Source organism: Saccostrea echinata, unplaced genomic scaffold (assembly GCF_033153115.1).
Source record: "Saccostrea echinata isolate AGI-Se365-2 ecotype Australia unplaced genomic scaffold, CSIRO_AGI_Sech_v1 ptg000009l, whole genome shotgun sequence".
In the NCBI taxonomy this organism is placed as follows: domain Eukaryota; kingdom Metazoa; phylum Mollusca; class Bivalvia; order Ostreida; family Ostreidae; genus Saccostrea; species Saccostrea echinata.
In genome coordinates this window covers 50,342,416-50,365,210 of record NW_026889758.1, presented here as the reverse complement: position 1 = coordinate 50,365,210, position 22,795 = coordinate 50,342,416, and the positions used below count along the sequence as shown (strand labels likewise).

The window sequence follows — 22,795 nt, the reverse complement described above, 5'->3', positions numbered from 1 at the left end:
GTGCATATTTAGAGGGTTCTTAACTATAATGACCTTGGAATTTATATTCCACTCATTGTATTTGATGTGTAGTACTGCCATGAAAACATACAAAATACTAATAGAAAAGTTTGTAGATTAGGGTTAGGTATGTTGTATATGCATGACGCAGGTCAGTCTTAAAGCTTTCCTGCATGTCACGATGTCCCTGTTAAAAAGTATCTGTCTATTTCTGATGCTTGAAACAAACAATTCTGGGTTTTTGAATGAAATTTTGGAAAAGCGACAAATGAAGGAAGTAACAAAGAAATGATTGAAGTCTTTTGAGGCTGACAATTGGTTCCCTTTTGTTATTGAATTTATTTTTCTGTTCAAATCACATTGAACACCCAAATTTACTGCACAATATTACATTTCCACTTGTAATTATAAACCTTGAGTGTATTAAAAAAAAACTTTACCTAGAATGAAAAAGAGGAAAATAAAACATGATCTATTAATTTTAAGAACACTCTATACACTGCACACAAATGAGTTTTGTTTCTATGGTATTTTTATGGAATTAGAGTAATATGTTCTTAGATCTAAAATTTGATAAATTGAAATCTACAATCTATTACTCAATTTGTAGTTAGTGCAAACATTCTTAACATTTGAATAATGTAAGATAAATAGACCGAACACTTTATTTGCTTGCATTTTCCTCACTAAAAGTAAACAACAGTTATTTCTGTTCATCAGCACTTCAATGTCTCAGAATATTTTTCCTGGGGGTAAATGCTACGTAACGTACCCTATATTGAAAATAAAATAGATAAAAGCTAATTATCTATACCTTTATACAATATGATTTTCTCAATGTAAAAAAAAGTGAGTTAGTGTATAGACATGTAAGGCCAACTTTGAAATAATGTTTGCTTGCCCTCTCCCGTCTCAGGATGAAAAAATTGAGTCGGTAGGTAGATGAGAATTTTTTTCAAAGAATATTTATCAATGCTGAATTTACAAAATCTATTTTCCGGAATGCATAAAAAAATTATTACTTCCTGGAGGTTAGAAAAAGCTTTAAGTCGGGCCGTTTTTAGCCAGTCGGTCGGGGGAGGGCAACCAAACAATTTTTTTTTAAAGATGGCCAAATCTCGTAGTTTATTTACATATGCACCAGAACGTACTTCGTTATAATTTATGACAATGAAAAGATTTCCAGTTCTTAAGAGAATATAAAGATATTCACTAGAAAACATTCATTGATTTAATTCTTTTCATTACTTTCAGTCTTGTATAATATCATCTTACATCATAAGCAAATTATAATATTTAAAAATATGCAGTATTGCACGGGAAAAATATTGAAAGCGACATGAACATGGAGAAATTATGAAGATTTTTGATGCCGTATGTACATTTATAAGTACTGACTGATTATTGTTTGCACTTCACAATGTAATAAAAGATACACAATGAGAACTGAGAAGCTGTGTCCATTATAATACAAATATGTAATAAAAATTTGCAATAAAATTTATTTGTATTTTATCAAGTAATGTGGATAATATTGATTCTGATCAAATACGCAGACAATTTTAGGATCATCCACATCATCAACACAGCAGTCATAAAGATCCGAATGTTTTCTCTTAGGATCAACGGGTGGGGGCCTTTTATAATTTCCATCTCCGTTGCACCATTTTCCACAGAGTACTTTGGCAAGAAACATGCATTTGCTTCCTTGCTTATCTGGTGATGCATACGAATCTGAATACTTGGCATCTCTGGCAAAATATGTACCTTGTCCTAGTCTAGTTCCAACTCTTTCACCTGCAAGACGGAAGTCGAAGTTGTCTTTGCAGATGACGTCTACGTTATTTGGTAGGGTACCGTGAAATAGGTCCCTCTCATTGGTACATCCATATTTCTTTTCGAGCTGTATTCGTTTCCTAAATAAACAACTAAAATGTTTATTTACTTTTCTTTGAGGTAAATGCAGACACAAACTGGATGCTGTCATAAGACATATACCCGTATGTAAGTGTTTGTCTCTACATGTACGTCGTCTCCTTCTTCCTCCTTAACTAGTTAATAGCAATAGTTACTCTATACATGTAGTTTTCACAAACATGTATCAGACTGACATGAAATGCTTAGGTGAGCATGTGGCACATGGGCCTCTTTTCATATATATCCATTTCCAGAACTGAATAAAGTATAAACTCTTATAATAAAGTAGTTTTGGAAAGAAGGTTTTTGTGTTAAAAAGGCGATTTAAGTGTTCGGCCCCAATGTGCCTCCTGGATAAAAGGAAAATTGTTAAACCTCATTACATATCTTCAGAACATCACCAATCATATTGTAAGAGATGTTTTGGTTATTGTGTATAATGTAAGAGGAGTTCTGGAAACATGTTTTTGTAGAAAAATGTTGTTTACTTGCTCCCAATTGGCCTCCCCAAAGAAAATCAAAATTCCAATACCTTATTGCAGATTTACAGGACTCAACTAATCATATTCTGAAAGATGATTTAAATACAGCGTAAAACAGAGGAGTTCCTAGAACATGGTTTTGGCCTCACAATTGGCACCTGCGTAGGGTGAAAATAAAAATTTCGAAACCTTATTGTTTATCCATCAAATTCCAAAAAAATATTTGGCTACTTCAAAAAATGGGAACCAGCGAAGCTTATTTTTGACCCCAATTTCCCCCAGGCTGTAAATGAAGAAGACTGTACGAACGTTTTTGAATCAATCTACTTAAAATTAGATCCTTTACGCTCCCGTATTTTGTTATGTCGCTGAAATCGTCTTTTTAGCACAAAAACCTTCTTTCCAAAACTACTTCATTATAAGAGTTTATGGTTTATTCAGTTCTGGTAATGGATATATATGAAAAACTAATATAAGAGGCCAAAGTGCCACATGCTCACCTAAGCATTTCACGTCAGTCTGGTACATGTTTGTGAAAACTACATGTATAGAATAACTATCGTTATTCACTAGTTAAGGAGGATATAACAAAATACGGGAGCGTAAAGGATCTAATTTTAATTAGACTGGTTTTTGAATCTTATTTCAAAAGATGAGTTGACTACTGTTCAAAATGTAAAAGCTAGGAATATGAGGAAGATGGTGTGTCAGACGGATGGACGGACCAGGATAACAACAACATACTCGAACTTTCGTTAGAAAATGTAAGAATTTGAAAAATAAAGATGTATGAATTTTCTGCTGTTGGATACTGGGGGTGATTTCCTCTACGAAAAATACGGACTGTTTGGTCACAGTAGTGTAGTTATTTGATTGTGGTCTACAAAAGATCATTTAAGTAAGTTTCATTTAATTTAATACTTAAAGAAAGAAATGGTGCAAGCTTAACCAAATCAATTAAATCATATTTTTTTTGTCTTGAAAACTGTATGAGTAATAGTTTTGGGGATTATATCAATATTCTTGGGGGGAAAAAATTCCGTTTAAAACTTGACAAGTCAAATTTCAATTTTTCTCATGTAAAAAAGATTTGGCCAGAAATAAGCTCATTTTAGCTTGATATTCATGTTCAACCTATAAAACTTTTCTGCATTTGATAGAAATTTATCAAGAAATTCATTATGAATCTCAGGAATATTATTAAAGAAATACACATGTACGGTGTTAATAAGTGTAAAACAAAACTATCCATTCACGAATATAGACAATCCATACATCAATACTACTAATGGACAGAAAGAGAAAAATCAATTTATTATTATAAGCTAACATAAGACGTTAGTTTACATAAATAAAAAATGAATACATCAATAAATAAAAAATCATGATCCTAAACTTTATCTATATATCAAGTACATAACCGACTTACAATTGGTAACATTCCCAGAGAAACACATTTTGAATTCTGTCTATCTGCAGGATCTCGGCATGTCGTAAGGTTGTCCTGAATGTATTTGCAACCAATTCATATTCCCCAAGATAGGGTAAGAGAGGAACTCTTTTAACCGTTTCTGACCGCCCCATGATCTCCCATTCCGAAGGCGTACCAATGCCTTTCTTAGCAGTGGCAACCCTAATCAATATATATATATATATATATATATATATATATATATATATATATATATATATAAATTAAAATAAAATCCAAGATAAACAAACAAGTTCACATTTAATTATTACACTAAGCGCTTTCGCCGTGAGGCTCTTCAGAGTGTAACAAAGTTTATAAAAACAATACAACTTGGTTGTTATGACGTCGTTATTGTGACGTCATAAAGGCAGCATTATATTGGCGCAGGTAAATGTCATTAGGGCGCCAAAAGTAGAGAATTGAACATATGTACATTGTGATGAAATAGACTGCTAATTTTAAGCTATAATGTTCAATTTACATTTAGTTTAGGTTTAAATAATTTAACAAAGTTTCCATTCGCACATGAATCAAAATGTTCACTGCATGGCGTATTCCTGACAGAAGGGTCCCGTATTTGTTGTTTATGGACTCTTACGCGGTCAGCTAGTTTGTTACCGGTCTGTCCAATGTAGTTTTCCCCGCATGAAGTACAAGTCATACAGTATATTAAATTTTTAGATTTGCATGACATATTCGCATTTACGGTAAATGTTTTACCACATTTAAAAGTAAACGTCTCTCCTGTTTTTAAATAAGGACAGGTTCCACATAGGGGGTCCATACATTTGGCCACTGTGCGAATGTCTTCATTTGACGAAAATTTGGCTCTTGTAAGGAGTTTCTTCAGGTTTGGGGGTTGGCGCCGGCTATAGATTATGTTCTTCAGGTCAATTAATTCCTTTAGATTTTGGGATTGTTGTAGAATGGGGAAGCACTGTTTTACGGAATTATACATATTAAGGTTCCGGGGGTTATGTGTAACGACAAGCGGGATTTCTTTATTGTTTTCCTGGGCCCCTGCTCTTGTAGAACTCCGGAGATCTGTAGTTGGTATTGACTTGGCCCTTTCAATAGCGACGTCTATTAGATCATTGGGATATTTTTGTCTAAGTAAAAAAGTTTTCAATTCCTGTAGACGGCTGTTTCTTCTGGTTTCATCTATGACAATGGTACAAACACGGCGCCAACCCCCAAACCTGAAGAAACTCCTTACAAGAGCCAAATTTTCGTCAAATGAAGACATTCGCACAGTGGCCAAATGTATGGACCCCCTATGTGGAACCTGTCCTTATTTAAAAACAGGAGAGACGTTTACTTTTAAATGTGGTAAAACATTTACCGTAAATGCGAATATGTCATGCAAATCTAAAAATTTAATATACTGTATGACTTGTACTTCATGCGGGGAAAACTACATTGGACAGACCGGTAACACAAACTAGCTGACCGCGTAAGAGTCCATAAACAACAAATACGGGACCCTTCTGTCAGGAATACGCCATGCAGTGAACATTTTGATTCATGTGCGAATGGAAACTTTTTAATATTTCCATTTTATAAAGTTCTAGAAAATAATGAACAATTACGGAGAGCCAAGGAAGATTACTTTGTTAAATTATTTAAACCTAAACTAAATGTAAATTGAACATTATAGCTTAAAATTAGCAGTCTATTTCATCACAATGTACATATGTTCAATTCTCTACTTTTGGCGCCCTAATGACATTTACCTGCGCCAATATATAATGCTGCCTTTATGACGTCACAATAACGACGTCATAACAACCAAGTTGTATTGTTTTTATAAACTTTGTTACACTCTGAAGAGCCTCACGGCGAAAGCGCTTAGTGTAATAATTAAATGTGAACTTGTTTGTTTATCTTGGATTTTATTTTAATTTATAACCTACCTATACCGTGGACTTTTACTACAATTTCACTATATTATATATATATATATATATATATATATATATATATATATATATATATATATATATATATATATATATATATATATATATATATATATATATATAATTATGGTTTAATATTGTTGATTTCGTAAATTAGAATATCAAAATTTTACTGCAAAGTTCCATGGTATTCTGATCGCCCCATGATTTCCCATTCCGGAGGAGTACCGATGCATTTCCTTGTAGTGGCTACCCTAGCCAAATTAAATTATTAAAAGTTTATTTCAAACTTCCATAGTATTAATGATAGTGAATCAAAATGTAAATTTTTTTTACTATATTTCATGTATATCAAAGTATTTTCTATGGTAAATCAATGTTTTATAATGTTTACTATAAAAAAATCAAAGTATCAACATGTGTACTTTGACGCTACATTAAGGTTCATAACTCCTCTGCTCACTCATTTAAAATGTTTCTTTAACTTTTATGATTTTACAAAAGAAATTTATTTGTCCAGTAAAATATAAACAATTATAGTATAGCTTGCGGGGCAAAATTGAACAAAAAAGACATTTCAACTTGACAAATTTATAAAGGAATAACATACATTTATGTCATTAAGAGTCTTATCAGAGTATCCATGAACCTTAATAGTGTCATATAGCAATTTATAGGGAACTATAATTTTCATACAGTTAACTAAAGGAATGGTAGTTTTCTACAATAGACTATACTATGTACTTTACTTAAGTTAACCATGTTAATTCAAAGGTCGATGGTATTTGCAAACAATAAATAAAAGTTTTATTGTGCTTATTTAAAGTTCCAAAGTACATGTATTCAAAGTTTTTACTTTAGTAAATGGATTAAAATGTCACAATTTTTTACTATAGTAAATTAAGAAGTATCCAAGATTTTTCTTAAGTAATTCCAAGTTCGACAGTATTCACTTTAGTAAACCAAAGTATGTTGTATGAAACCTTAATACATATGTACAGTCGATTAATGCCTGATAAGGCAATAGATCAGAATATATTCCCTTAGGTGATCATTGTTTTTAATCCATAGAACACAATTAATAAGCGTCAATAATAATGAAAAAATGCTAAAACAAGTGAAACAGCTAGACTACAAAGTTGAAACTGTAGAATGTATAATTTTACGTAATAAAAAGTAATAAAACAGAGAGGAAAGGGGGGAGGGTAAATTATAGTTTAGCATTTTCTACGGGGGAATTGTAGCAGTTAATTTTAGTCAATTTCACAAACACTTTTAAAATACAACAGATGTCAAGCATTCAATCTTCTCTTTGCAAATTCAGTCAGATTTTTGACATGAACCAATTTCATGAATCTCTAGTTTTGTGTCAGAATTTTTTTCGTTTGATATTTTTTCGGTGACCCCTTAAACATCCTGGATCAGTACGCATAGGTTCGAATGATCTTGACGTTTCTTAAGAATTTCCACCGACATTTAAAGAAGTACTCAGTAATTTTTGCTCTATCACTTGAAGTTTGCTATAACCGTACATAGATCATTGAAGGGACAACATGCCATAAAATGAGCCAAAATATGTTTATTTTTCCTGTTTGATATTTAAAGAAAGGGAATATACTTAAAAATTGACGAATATCCACGCTCTTTGTGCTTGAAGAAAAAGGAACAATGGTTTCTGTACTTACGATCTGGAATTTGGCGCATCAATCTGTAAAAAGCTGTGTCTTATGGTGTGTTTTGTAATGATATAACAATGGTCACAAAGGTCAAAGTCATCACAGTCGCTGCACTTCCATCGAGTCCCCTTTATAGGACAGTCGCCGCAGCCATCACACTCTATATGTACATGAACGTTTATTTTCCCCATGTGATGTCTATACAGAAAATGGAAAGGAATCTTGTTTCAATATCATTATTCGTGAAGAATGTCCATTTTTTTTTTCGTTTGTGAAGATAAAGCAAAAGTGACTTCCATACTTACGGTCTAGAAATTGCCGCATCAATCCTTAAAAAGCTGTGACTTTTGGCGTGTTTGTAAATGGTGTAACAAGGGTCACACAGATCAAAGTCATCACAGTCGCTGCACTTCCATCGGATCCCTTTTATTGGGCAGTCGCTGCATGCATCACACTGGATTTGTGGATGAACGACACCTGTTAAATATGCAGTATATCTATTATAGTTCTATATTTGTTTTCAAATAGAACCATACAAAGTTGTCTGATGTCTTTGAGTGTTAAATAAAAAGGACAATTCGTGATGTACTAGGTCTAAATATAAAAAATACTCGTCTCTCCTAGGTAACAATACTATAACTTTTTGACGTGGTAGTATCTAAGAAGGGATATTATTTCATCCACTCTACCAAGCTGGCAACATATTAAAACAACAACAGAAAAACACATTTTAAATTGTAGTAGTCTTGGTCATTTTAGGCAAAGAGGATACTAGCAATGCAAGCACACCGACAAGAGAAGTGTCACTCTCAGATCGTACTTAGATGGAAATATTTTTCAAATTTGTTTTATTTTTTTAATCGAATTTCTAACTGTAATTCTAAGTATAATAATACTATTTCGTACACTATTTTTCATGGGTGGTATGGGGGAAACATTTATTTATTCTTAGAAGTGAACAAGTCGTCCCCAAAAAGTAACATTTTGCAATTAGCTTTATTTTCTTTAAACAATTATTGATTACAAACGAAAACCAAAACAAACATTTAAATCATTGAAATAAGAGACACTTGGGTCACAACGCTTATCCTAGCCTTGACCCTGCTGATCTGCAGTAGGAATTTAATGATTTTCCCTTTATATTCCCATTTAATTTTCTTAACCCGGAAAAACTTTGGCTCCAAGAATCATGGTTAAACTAAACTTGAATCACACATTTGGATACTTCAATATCAATTTCACTAAAATGATCTTACTGTTCTGAGTTTTTTCTCTGCATACTGTGTGATGCAAAGTTTGATCCCCCCCCCCCCCCCAAGGAACAAATTTACAAAACAAACTTGAATCCACACAACTTGAGAAACTTTACATATTACACACGTAATATAATTTAGTGTATCACTGCTACTCTTCCAATTTATTGCAATGTAAAATAATTAATCGCTATTTAAGCCCTTCACCTGGCCCAAGATCCATAATTTAAACAAAATTGAAAATGCACTGCCTGAGAACGCTTGCATACTAAAATGTCTATAATAAAAAGATTCTTCCTATATATCTGCCAATAAAACGTTGATTCCTTACTTTGGACTTACCCCCACCCTACCCTTATGGTGCTATGATTGGAACAAACCTGAATGTACACTACCCGAGTATCATTGCATTTTAATATGATTAATCAAGGCCCTGCTTTTGATTAATCAAGGCCCTGCTGTTCTTCATTAGAAGAGTATTCCCATGTAAAACACTGATGCACCCCCCACCCACCCCACCCCGACCGCCGAAGGGACCATGATTTGTACAAATTCTAAGTGTATTTGCAAATTAATATGACTAATGATAGCCCAAATAATCTCGAGAAAAAATTATAAAGATTTTTCCTCATATATAACATAGTAAAACTTTGATTCCCTCCTATTTTTGATTCAGTTGATTTGAAAAGAACTGTTTATTATTTCCCATTTAAAAGGGTCGTGGTCCTCCATTTGAACAACTTTAAATTCCCTTTATCTAAGGATGCTTTTACCATTTTTGGTTGAAAAGGGCCCAGTGTTTCTGGAGGAGAAGTGGGAATGTATGAGTTTACAGTCGGACGGACCAACAGAGAGAAGGACGCTGGAAAAGGAGTGAACAGAAAAAAGTAACTTGAGCTAATAGCTCAGCTTAGATAAATGAGAAATTAAAAAAATGATAACATTTTTACTGGAACATTAAAATTTTAAAAAAATAATCAAATTACAGTTATATTCAATGGTAAACACAGAAAAAAAATTTCTACAAAAGAAAAGAATGCTCTTGATAATTTCCCCTAAACTTTTGAATTAGCACCCTCTACATTTGAGTCTCTCCAGAATTTATGACTTTAAAATAAAAAAAAATATATAAAGGATCAAGTCACATGAGTGGTCTAAGTCTTCATAGTCGCTACAGCAATTGCTGCAATCAACACACTGGATTTGTGAGTGAAAAGCACCTGTTAAATATGTGTTACATGTATATCTATCAAATCCCTACTGTTTTCAAAAGGTCTGATGTCTTTGAGTGCTCAACAATGAGGACTATTCGTGATACATGTATAATAAGTATAAATGAAAGACATTGCCCATCTCTCCTCTATAACAATCCTGTAACCTTTTGACGTGGTGGTATCTAATTAAGGAAATTATTTCATCCTCTCTACCAAGTTCATAACATATCATTTGAAGAAAAATAAATACTACAACAAATACATTTTAAATCCAATGTAGTTGTACATTTTAGGCAAAGAAGGATTTAAAAATGCAGGCATAACAACAAAGGTAGTGTCAAACACTCCCAGGTCATACTCACTTAACCACCTTGAATCACATTGCATGGAGATGCTTCAATTTGACTAAAATGACCTTGCTTTTCCCCTGCAGACTTGCATGATGTAAATTTTGATCCACAATTTTAGCCCCACCATAACCTTAATGAACAAAATTACAAAATAACACGCAAACTTATGTCCACATGCGTTGGGAAACCTTTTCATGATTAATATAATTTAGTGTAGCACTGCTTATTCTCAAAGTGTTTTTTAAAATTTTCAGTATATTGCCATGTAAAACACTGAATCCTCTTTTCATCCCAACCCTTGGTCCAAGATGATTTCAACAAACTTGAAAATGCACCACTTGAGAATGCTTTCATATGAATATGACTAGTCGTGGACCTTCTGTTCGTGACAAGTTTTTAAAGATTTTTCCTATATACGTGTATCTACAAGTTAAACTTTGATCCCCTATTTTGGACCCACCCCACTCTACCCTTTGGAGCTATGACTGAAACAAACCTGAATGTGAACTACCTGAGTATCCGTCTATACTGATATCAGTAATCAAGACCCCGTTGTTCTTCACCAGCAGAGGGTTTTTCCCCTATATATTAGTATTCTCATGTAAAACATATATTACAACCCCCACTAATCCTCACCCCAATAGACCAATTGATTTGCACAAATTCTAACCTGTACTAAACTTCGTTTGCAAATTAATATGACTAATCATAGCACAGATAATCTTGGAAAAATTTTAAAAGGTTTTCCCCTATATAACATAAGATGTAACCACAATTTCACTAATTCTTTATTAGTTCCCCTTTTGAAAGGGTCTTGGTCCTCCATTTAAACAACTTTGAATTTCCTTCATCTAAGAACGCTTTTTAACATTTTTGGTTGAAAAGGGCCCAGTGTTTCTAGAGGAGAAATGGAAAATGTATGAAGCTTATAGTCGGACAGACCAACAGACTGATGGACGCTGGACATGGAGCGATCAGAAAAACTACCTTGAGCTTATAACTCAGCTAAAATAGAGTAAATAAAGGGGAAAAACAAAAGAGGATAAAATTTTACTGGAACATTTTAATAAAAAAAAAAAATCAAATTACATTTATATTAATGGTAAATACAGAAAATTTTTACAAAAGAACATAATGCTCTTGATAGTTTCCGTAAACTTTTGAATTAGCACCCTCTACATTTTAGTCTCTCCGGGATTTACGATTTTTTAAACGAATATATGTTCAGTGAATATCAGCTAGATTTTATCAAGTGGTGAACAAATGCTCTTTGAATTACCTTCATCAATTTTCAATTTCCTATGCAGTCCTCTTATGTGGGCCATGGAAAATAAGTCAAAAGGTTTGTTCACACTACAATTGGCCCTGAAAACATAAACAAGCTGTTCTATATATTGTATAAATATCAAAATTTAAGAGATAAAAATGTGCCTGTCACCTTCGCACTAAAGAATTCTGTCCAAGAAGCCAGCCTAATTCCTAAATTATTGCAAGAAAATGAGGTTCAATTGCAGAAACTTAGACGTTCAGGGAAATCATCCAGAACCTCATTAAACAGGCCTTTCTCGTTAAGATAAATTCACTTGTGCTAATCACATATCAGTAAACTAACTTCACTCTTGTTAAGAAGTTGTTTAAAAAAAGACTTATGGTGTTTATAATGAATAATGGATTAGTGGAATTTCTGCTTAAGATACCCAAAGTTTATTCTAGATATGACACAAAACTTACGGTGATTTTTCACTTAATCCCCACCCCCACCCCTGGACTCGAATAATGAAAATGAATGTGCAGAGGTATGGAATTCATTCAAGTTTTTATCAGATCAGAAGATCACAAGATCTTCATTTCTGAGCACAAATAAATGTTGATACTTCGGTCATATATAATCGTCTGGTTTTCGTTTCTGCTTTCCTTTCCTTTGATTTTTATCATTTAATTTAGTTAAATATATTTTACGGAAGTTAATTTCGAATGGCTGAAATGCTATTCGTGTCTTTTCCAATCATGGGTTCGAGACCCGGTCGCGACTGACTTATGTCAATAAAAGATGGGTAGCAACTGTTCCTTCGCCAAGCGTTCGGCACATTGAAGTGAAAGTTGCGGATCCTTCGGATGAGACCTTAAAAACCGAGGCCCCGTGTCACGGCAGGCGTTGGCCCGTTAAAGATCCTTAACTGCTTAATGGCCCTGAGTGTCGAGTAAATTTCTAAATTTGAAAGCTCTTCACCTATATATGGTGACGTCTTATGTGACAGAAAAGCAAAAAAAAAAAACAAAAAAAAAACAACAACAACAGACGTAAAACAACATACAATCAATCCAATCATTAATTTTTAATACGAATCGGAAAGTCTGCATCCGATAATCAATAAACTTACAGATCAGTAAGGAAATTGGGAACACGGATAAGTATATTATGTTAAATGTATAAGGATGCAATTGTTTAGAACAAGGTTCCTCCTTAATCAACCTTGTTTAGATGTTGCATCTAGATGTTGCATTAGATCGTTTTACACTTTGAAAATTCTCTTTTGACCTGATTCCCAAACAGATTTTCAAAATCAATGTTTATGGGCAACACTACATTTTTTCTGTTGCACTCCTGACATGGTAACCTTTATTTAACGTAAGCCATGACCATAACCTGGTCAAACAAAAGTTTCTGCAGTTTACATTTAAAGGTCAATATTTGAATATTATCAGGAAAGTCTTTATTTCCAACATAAACCATCATTATTGATTTCATAGATCTTCAAAAAATATTGAATTTTCAAAATGTCACAAAAAGGTGTTGCATTCCTGACATTTTTAGCATCGTTTTTGGGCATGATTTTTTGTGTCTTGAGATATCAATGAGATATTTGACAAGCATTTAGACAAAATCAAGACATATGCTGAGACTTAGATATTTATTCACATTGCCTGAGTTTTAGGTTTTAGTGCTGGTTGATAAATATGTGTCTGGTCATTTTTTTTAGTTCATTCTTTTAGTCAATTCAAAAAATAGACTACATCTCAAGCACTCTTTCTGCATGATTTTCAAATTCAGTCAGATTTTTTCTTATCATTTTTTCTTCCCGATTAGCCCTTAAACATCCTAGATTTGTCCGTATAGGTTTAAATGAGTTTGAAGTTTCCTATGACTTTGCTCTAACATATAAAAATGTAGTTTCGGTTATATCACTTGAAGTTTGCTATAACGGTTGATCACTGAAGGAACAAAATGCCATCAAATAAGAAAAAAACATCTGTTTATTTTCCCTGTTTGATATTTACAGAGAGGGAATCATACTTCAATATTGACAAATGTCCACGCTCTTAATTTGTACTTGAGGAAAAAGGAACAATGGCTTCTATACTTACGATCTTGAATTTGGCGCATCAATCTGTAAAAAGCTGTGCCTTATGACGTGTTTCTTAATGATGTAACATGGGTTACACAGGTCAAAGTCATCACAGTCGCTGCACTTCCATCGAGTCCCCTTTATAGGACAGTCGCCGCAGCCATCACACTCTATATGTACATGAACGTTCGTTTTCTCCACGTAATGTCTATTTACATAATGGAAAGTAATCTTGCTTCAATATTTTTATTCTTGACGAATGTCCATTTTCTTTTCTTTTGTGAATTGAAATATATGAAGATAAAGCAAACGTGACTTCCATACTTACGGTCTAGAAATTGCCGCATCAATCCTTAAAAAGCTGTGACTTTTGGCGTGTTTGTAAATGATATAACAAGGGTCACACAGATCAAAGTCATCACAGTCGCTGCACTTCCATCGGATCCCTTTTATTGGATAGTTGCTGCAAGCTTCACACTGTATTTGTGGATGAACGACACCTGTTACATATGCAGTATATCTATTATAGTTCTATATTAGTTTTCAAAAAGAACAATACAACGTTGTCTGATGTCTTTGAGTGTTAAACAAAACGGACAATTTGTGATGTACTAGGTCTAAATAAAAAAAAAATGTTCGTCTCTCCTAGGTAACAATACTATAACTTTTTGACATGGTGGTATCTAAGTAGAGAAATTATTTCATCCGCTCTACCAAGTTAGCAACATATTAAAACAACAACAGAAAAAAAGATTTAAAATTATAGTAATCTTGGTCATTTTAAACAAAGAAGGATACTAGCAATGCAAGCACACCAACAAGAGCAGTGTCAAACACTCTCAGATCGTACTCAGAAATATTTTTTAAATTTTTTTTCTATTTTTCTAATTGAATGTTTAATTGTTATTGTAATAAAATAATACATTTTCGTATAACATTTTTCATTGGGGGGTTTCGGGGAAACATTTATTTATTCTTAGAAGTGAACAAATCGTTCCCCAAAAATAACATTTTGCAATTAGCTTTACTGTCTTTAAACAATTATTGATTACAAACGAAAACCAAATCAAACACATAAATCATTGAAATAAGAGACACATGGACCATAGCGCTTATCCTAGCCTTGACCCTGCTGATCTGCAGTAATTATCTAATGATTTCCCCTTTATATTCCCATTTAATTTTCTTAACCCACGTAAAACCTTGGCTCAAGAACCATGGTAAAACTAAACTTGAATCACACATTTGGATGGTTCAATATCAATTTCACTAAAACGACATTGCTGTTCTGAGATTTTTTTCCCCTGCATACTTGTGTAATGTAACGTTTGATCAACAACCCCCAACAACAACCCCCAGACCCAAGGAACAAATTTACAAAACAAACTTGAATCCACACAACTTGAGAAACTTTCCATAACATGCATGTACAGTGTAATATAATTTAGTGTATCACTGCTACTCTTCCAATTTATTGCAATGTAAAACAATGAATCCATCTTTGAACCCTACCCCTGGCCCAAGGTCCATAATTTAAACAAAATTGAAAATGCAGTGCATGAGGATGCTTTCATATTAATATGACTAGTCGTGGACCTTCTGTTCTTGACAAGTTTTTGAAGATTTTCCTCTATATCTAGAAGTTAAACTTTGATCCCCTACTTTGGACTCACCCTACCCTACCCCTATGGTGCTATGATTGAAACAAACCTGAATGTGGACTACCTGAGTATCCGTCTATATTAATATGACTAATCAAGGTCCCGCTGTTCTTCATCAAGAGAGGGTCTTTTCCTATATATTCTTATGTAAAACATGAATCACTTATTGTGCTTCAACCCCCACTACTCCTCCTCCCCCCTAATGGACCATGATTTGTACAAATTCTAATCTGTACTACAGTATGTTTGCAAATTAATAGGACTAATTATAGTACAGATAATCATGAGAAATTTTTAAAAAGATTTTACCCCATATAACACATCCCCTATAATGGCCCCCCTTTTTCGGATTCAAGGGTTATGAGAATAAGATGTAACCACCATTTCACTAATTCTTTATTAGTTCCCCTTTTGAAAGGGTCTTGGTCCTCCATTTAAACAACTTTGAATTTCCTTCATCTAAGAACGCTTTTTAACATTTTTGGTTGAAAAGGGCCCAGTGTTTCTAGAGGAGAAATGGAAAATGTATGAAGCTTATAGTCGGACAGACCAACAACTGATGGACGCTGGACATGGAGTGATCAGAAAAAACACCTTGAGCTTATAACTCAGCTAAAATAGAGTAAATAAAGGGGTAAAAACAGAAGGGGGTAAAATTTTGGTGGAACATAAAAAAGTAATCAAATTACATTTATATTCAGTGGTAGATACAGAAAAATGTTTTACAAAAGAAAATAATGCTCTTTATAAATTCCGTAAACTTTTGAATTAGCACCCTCTACATTTTAGTCTCTCCAGGATTTATGATTTTTAAACGAATAAAATTATGTTCAGTGAATATCAGCTAAATTTTATCAAGTGGTGAACAAATGCCCTTTGAATTACCTTCATCAATTTTCAATTTCCTATGCAGTCCTCTTATGTGGGCCATGGAAAATAAGTCAAAAGGTTTGTTCACACTACAACTGCCCCTGAAAACATAAACAAGCTGTTCTATATATTGTATAAATATCAAAATTTAAGAGATAAAAATGTGCCTGTCACCTTCGCACTAAAGAATTCTGTCCAAGAAGCCAGCCTAATTCCTAAATTATTGCAAGAAAATGAGGTTCAATTGCAGAAACTTAGGCATTCAGGGAAATTATCCAGCCTCTCATTAAACAGGCCTACCTCATCAAGAAAAATTCACTTGTGCTAATCACGTATCAGTAAACTTAGTTCACTTTTGTTAAGAAGTTGTTTAAAAAAAGACTTTGGTGTTTCAATTATAATGAATAATGGATTAGTGGAATTTCTGCTTAAGATACCCAAAGTTTATTCTAGATATGACACAAAACTTACGGTGATTTTTCACTTAACCCCCACCCCCACTCCTGGACTCGAATAATGAAAATGAATGTGCAGAGGTATGGAATTCATTCAAGTTTTTATCAGATCAGAAGATCACAAGATCTTCATTTCTGAGCACAAATAAATGTTGATACTTCGGTCATATATAATCGTCTGGTTTTCCTTTCTCCTTTCCTTTCCTCTTTGATTTTTATCATTTAATTTAGTTAATTGTTTTTACGGAAGCCAAAGTTTACTGGAATATTACAGTACGAGGTAGTTCCCGGAGAGGAATAGATTTAATACTCAGCTTAAATTTTCCAGGTTAATTTCGAATGGCTGAAATGCTATTCGTGTCTTTTCCAATCAATAATTCATTCGGTAGAGCGCTCGTTCGGTGATCGGAAGGTCGTGGGTTCGAGACCCGGTCGCGTCTGACCTAAGTCGATAAAAAATAGATACCAACTGTTCCTTCGCCAAGCACTTGGCACATTGAAGTGAAAGTTGCGGATCCATCGGATGATACCTTAAAAACCGAGGCCCCGTGTCAAGGCAGGCGTTGCCACGATAAAGATCCCTCACTGCTCAATGGCCCTTAGTGTCGAGTGAATTTCTGAATTTGAAAGCCCTTCACCGGTATATGGCGACGTCTCTATTTGAGTGAAAAATTCTCGAACAACAAACAATCAATCCAATTGATAATTTAAAATGCAAATCGGAAAGTTTACATCTAATAATCAATAAACTTACAGATCAGTAAGGAAATTGGAAACACGGATAAGTGTGGTATGTTAAACGTATAAGGATATATACGTCGTATAAGGATGCAATTTTTTAGAATGAGGTTCCTCCTCTACCAATCTTGTTAAGATGTTGCATCATGTGATGCACACTATTTGATGCAGTATATAATCTCTTATAATTTAAACCTTTTCTGAAAGTTATTAGTAATAGTTTAAAGTACCGTTATTTGGTATGAGGTGCCATTTTAGAATTTTTGAGGTTGGAGCAACGCAAAATCAATAAGGACGCAAAATATAATAAACAACTTATTATTTTAACCCACGTACGTTATTACATTTTGTGTCGAGAATATTGCAAAGTGTAATCCACTTTTTGGGTCATATATTTAGAGATATTTATTGACCGATTAATTACATTTTTGTTCTTTTTCTAGCAAAAAATTTGCAGCCTTTTTTAAGAATATATATTCTGTATGTCTGTCATAATCTGTCGTTTGTCGTCTGTAAACTTTTCATGTTTTGAACTTTGCCAGAACCACTAGAACACTACACCAATATCTACCAATTTTAGAGTGAAGCTTTCTTGGTTTATCGAGATTCATATTGGGTCTATCCCATGTCAAGGGAAATAATTTTTAAAAATATTGAAAACAAGGTAAAGCCATCAAAAATCTCAAAACTTGAGAAAAAGTTTCCTTATTGCATACGTAAAATCTTCCTTATTGATTGTTAATTAAGATTTATTCAAATAATAGTTTCTGAGGCTTTATAACGGAATAAATAGGAAACAGTCTCTAAAATTCATCCTCTCAAAACAGAATGGCTTCAATTAGGAGTGTTAATGGGGAAAAAGTCATGTAGTGCAGATTCAAGTGTGAATCTTCAAAGATTATTCCCACGTCAAAAAGATGCCAATTTTATGGCCCCACCCAAAGCTTTGGGGAGGGACAAAAATTCACATTGAATCTGCACTGTGAGATTTTAAGACCAGAAGGGATATAATGGGTTATATAAGTATCGGTGGCGGACATTTTAGCGGATTGACAGGACGCTTTAGCAGAAAAATTTGGGGACATTTTAGCGGAAGATTTATAGGACATTTTAGCGGAATTCGAAATAAGATGCGGACAATTTAGCGGAAAATTCAGTAAAATATATTCCTGTATATTTCTCTTCCGTTATCCAGTCTCCTGCTCACCAACAGGGAGAATGGAGTAGGATTTTGAATAAGAATGGTCTGAAAAGAACTCTTAGTTCGAATACGAGCTTTGTCTTTTTGATAGAAAATTTCTAAGAAACGCTTTGGTTTAAGTATTCCATCAATTCTAGGTATTACAGTGTTCTCGTATACTTCCCTGTTTGAATATGAGTTGAGTTTTGTTTTATCTTCATATCTTGAATATCTCTGAAATAAAATTTACCAATATTTTCTGAATTCACATTGATTCTTTACTAAGAATTGAATTTACTTGTGAAAAAAATCTGCTGAAATGTCCCTTGAATTTTTCCAGGTAACTGAATTTTATTCCACTAAAATATCCTATAATTCTTGGGCTAAAATGTCAAGTCAAACCTTTTGCAATTCCGTTAAAATGTCCTTTGACCGTAAATATCCTCAATTAGTGAAGATTCAAGGTTTGTCTTCAAATCTTGGGCCCAGAGGCTATGGGTCCCATTAGGTGTAAAAAGTTTCAAATAACATCTAATCATTGCAAGCGCACATCTCATTAAAATGACGTATGCACACAGAACCGAAAATGCATTTTTTTCTCCTGCTTTCTCAAAAAAGTTTCATCTACTTATCTACTTATGATAGTTAAATTACATAATTTGTTATTACTTTCTTAAATGCCTAATTAATCTTTTTTTTTATCCAAAAGTACTTCTCCAGAAAGTAGCTGAAATTGTAATAAATATATGAGGCATTGGTTAAATATTCATGATATGAAAAAATTACTCAAGTGCTCTACTTGATATAGTGTGAATTTGAGGAGCATGGCAATCACCAAGACATGACCTGCGTGACAACAATATTTCATGCTAAATATTGTTACACCATTCTACAGATTAAGAAATATAAGATAAAAACATAAGAATTAAGAATGTATCATTGGTCTTACCGATATCAATTCTCCTCACTTTCTCTTTCGGCACGTGACAACATTCACGTGACAACATGTAAAATCCTCGATTCGTCAACAAGAGAAAGTCAAGTTATCTACACACAACAGATCGAGGTGGCTGAGTACCTTACAGTATTCAAAATATACAAATAAAGAGCAATGCATTCAGAACAAGAGGCCCATGGGCCACATTGCTCACCTGAGCACCTTGGCTAGGAGTTCAGTATTCTATGAGTGGTATCAACCTATCCTTTAGGAAAGGGGACATGATTTGAACTAACAAACTTGAATCTAAACTAACTTAGGATGCTATCATATTTCTTTGACTAATCATGGCTTTAGAGGTTTTAAAAAAATTTTTTTCCTATAAGATTTATCTTCTATTGTGGCCCCATCCTACCCCACTGGGTCATAATTTGAACAAACTTGAATCTACACTACCTGAGGATGCTTCCATATAAATATGACAATGATGGCTTTGCTGTTCTTGAGAAGAAGATTTTAAAGATTTTTTCGGGAATTTCATCTGTTATAACAAATTTTGGGATTCGTTATAACGAATTCAACGAATTTGATGTTCTTGAGGAAGCCCATTTAATTCTCGAGAATTAGTAGGTCCAAGATTACTCATATTTATACGTGTATTGACTCATCTTAAATCACAGCCCTCAGGGACAGGGTCGGCCACAAGGGAATATACAGGGAAAATCTTAAAGACGTTTTTCTGAAGAAAAGTAGAATCCATCATGAGCATTATCAATACACAGATATAAGTATCCACAGGTAGTACAAACTAAGTTTGTTCAAATCATGGCCCCTGGGAGGCCTATATCACAATAGGGGATTTAAGTTTTTTTCTCAAAGTAAATTCTTTTTGAGACGATGGATTTTGAAAGGTTTTTCGTATCTATTGTAGAATTTAAAAATAAGTTGACAAACCCTAGCCCAGGGGCTCATTGTTTGTACAGATTTAAATCTATACTTTACAAACAATGCTCAAGTTTACAGACAAACAGTAGACGACAGATAGATGCTGAATACTTTTTTCGCTCAGGTGAGCTAAATAGAAGAAAAGGAGTAAAATATCTACATGTACTTGCAAATCTAACCATATATGAATATGCACAAGATATAAATAAATAACAAAATAATAGACCATAAAAATTCATTTATTTGAAAAAGTTTATTACAATCCCAATTTAATTTTCAAAACTTGACCATCTAGAGTATATTAGAGACTTGCAACTGGTATTAATATTCCCAGTGGAACAAATTTTGAATTCTATTTCCAAACTTTTGGCCTGTCTAACGTTTTCCAAATTATTTGTCCAACCATTTCATATTCCTTCGATACCATACCGCCAACAAAAGGAAAGAGAGGAACTCTTTCGAATGTTTCTGAGCGCTCCATGGATCCCCGGTACGGAGGAATACCACTGCCTCTCCTTGTTGTAACAAGTGTTGCAGGATAATCACCTAAAGATAATTTGAGAAGTTTGATGTAACACCTTGTAAAAATATCTGTCAGGCATTCTTTCTTAGTATTTTTTCCGTTGATAGGTAAGATTATTTTACACAGTTCCCCCATTTCGTGACTGAATAAAAAAAATCTTCAGTAATGGGGACAACCTTCACAGAATTTTTCTCGATCCGCTCTTCTTTTTGTTGAATGGTAGAATCTTACAAAAGCATCCACTGTCTAGCTGTTACTTTCACATTCAGCTAAGATCAGTGGGGATTTTTCTCAATTTTTTTTAAATGGATCCAAGTAACGTGCATAAGATTTAAATATCGATCGACATTTTTTACTCTTATTTTGTTTTCAAAAGCTACAAAATAATTAAGAAGAACTACTAAAACGAAGCAAAATTTGTTATCAACTTCTTAAAACTACACGTAATTAATAAATACAAAGTTTAAAGGTTTCAACTCAACGATATGCAATACAGTGTACACACCTTAGATAGATATCCCAATGCCCTCTAAAAGAGATACTTACTAGTATCCATTAAATGACCTTTTAGAGGATTACAGTTCTGTCGCAAACATCAAACCATTACATTTGATACATTACATTTGGTATTGAGTTACGCTCACAGAATATAAGAAGCATAAAACTTAATACCGTAAACGTGGATATTTTTGTGGGGTAAAATTTTGCGATTTCCATGGAAAAAAAGTTCGCGTGAGAGTTTTTTTCGCGAAAGCAAAGGAATTCACAAAATGTTTTTCTTTGTTGTTTAGTATGGTAGCTTACATGAAACCATTCTCATTGTTATAAATTTTTCGAATTTACTTATCGCAGAATTCGCAAAAAAATCCCCCATGCCAACATTTCCACGTTTACAGTACATGTAATAAATTATGAAAGAAAACGATACGTTGAACAGTACTAGTATTCATTACTATAAGAAATAATATCTATGTTTACATGAACCAAGAGTCAAGTTTCATGCTCATAGCACGAATTTGAATCCTAAAACTGAATGTTATTAAAGAATCACTGAAGCATGTTATGCATGTATATTTCACGTTTCTAACTGTCGTTGATATCCCTGTCATACTCAACAAACTAAATGTAAATTAAATGAAAAATGCCATCAAATAGATTTAAAATACTCGGGACATTCCATGTTAATTTCCATAGTCCCCGCCCACTGACATTAGACACAAAGACAGCCGTGAGAGATTGGCATGCATATTAAACACTCGACCTTTCACTTGGCTAAATTTACATTCAACTGTAATTATCGAGAAATCAACACACATGACTTTCAAAGGGTTATCACAGAGAAAATTGTTTAAAATGTAAATATATACATGTATAGAGGCAAATTATGTCGACATATTCCGGTGTAAAGACGAATAATGACCCCCATAGAATATTGACCGGGGGTCATTTTTCGACGTCGAATATTGACCCCCGGTCATTATTCAACGGCGAAAAATGACCCCCGGTCATTATTCGACGTCGAAAAATGACCCTTTTGCCCGTAGAAAAAGTGTCATAACCCTAAAAACCTGCATACCCTACGTGAAGAAAAATGACCCCCGTAGAATAATGACCCCTTGTGAATTGGAACGCATTAAAGTTAAAACTTTTAGGGGGCAAAATAAAAATGATAAATCAAGGGCCAAAATGCTCACTTGAGCTTCATTGGGAATAAATCGATGATATATTGATCTCATTACATTATACAATCATTGCTGTTTTTAAGGTCAATTTAATGATTCAGAATCAAGTGGAGTTAAAGATTTTTTGAGTACAAAAGGCGAGGAGAGCTTTTGTGACGGTACATATTGTCGT

The 22,795-nt window shown here is 33.6% G+C and overlaps 2 protein-coding genes across 2 annotated transcripts; both read right to left on the bottom strand.

Moving 5' to 3' along the window:
- Positions 1-1,482: 1,482 nt before the first annotated feature.
- LOC133183897 (protein mono-ADP-ribosyltransferase PARP11-like) lies at positions 1,483-4,010 on the bottom strand. Its single transcript, XM_061318788.1, has 2 exons — positions 3,829-4,010; positions 1,483-1,916 (listed from the first exon to the last, which is right to left on the bottom strand). The coding sequence occupies exons 1-2, from the start codon at positions 3,981-3,983 to the stop codon at positions 1,502-1,504; spliced, it is 570 nt and encodes a 189-aa protein (XP_061174772.1). The 5' UTR covers positions 3,984-4,010; the 3' UTR covers positions 1,483-1,501.
- Positions 4,011-5,961: 1,951 nt separating this feature from the next.
- Positions 5,962-21,076, bottom strand: LOC133182833 (uncharacterized). The gene is made up of 7 exons (XM_061317678.1): positions 20,848-21,076; positions 13,961-14,132; positions 13,652-13,840; positions 11,565-11,650; positions 7,774-7,945; positions 7,478-7,666; positions 5,962-6,046 (listed from the first exon to the last, which is right to left on the bottom strand). Exons 1-7 carry the CDS (start codon positions 21,074-21,076, stop codon positions 5,962-5,964), a joined length of 1,122 nt encoding a protein of 373 aa, XP_061173662.1.
- Between the last annotated feature and the right edge of the window lie 1,719 nt (positions 21,077-22,795).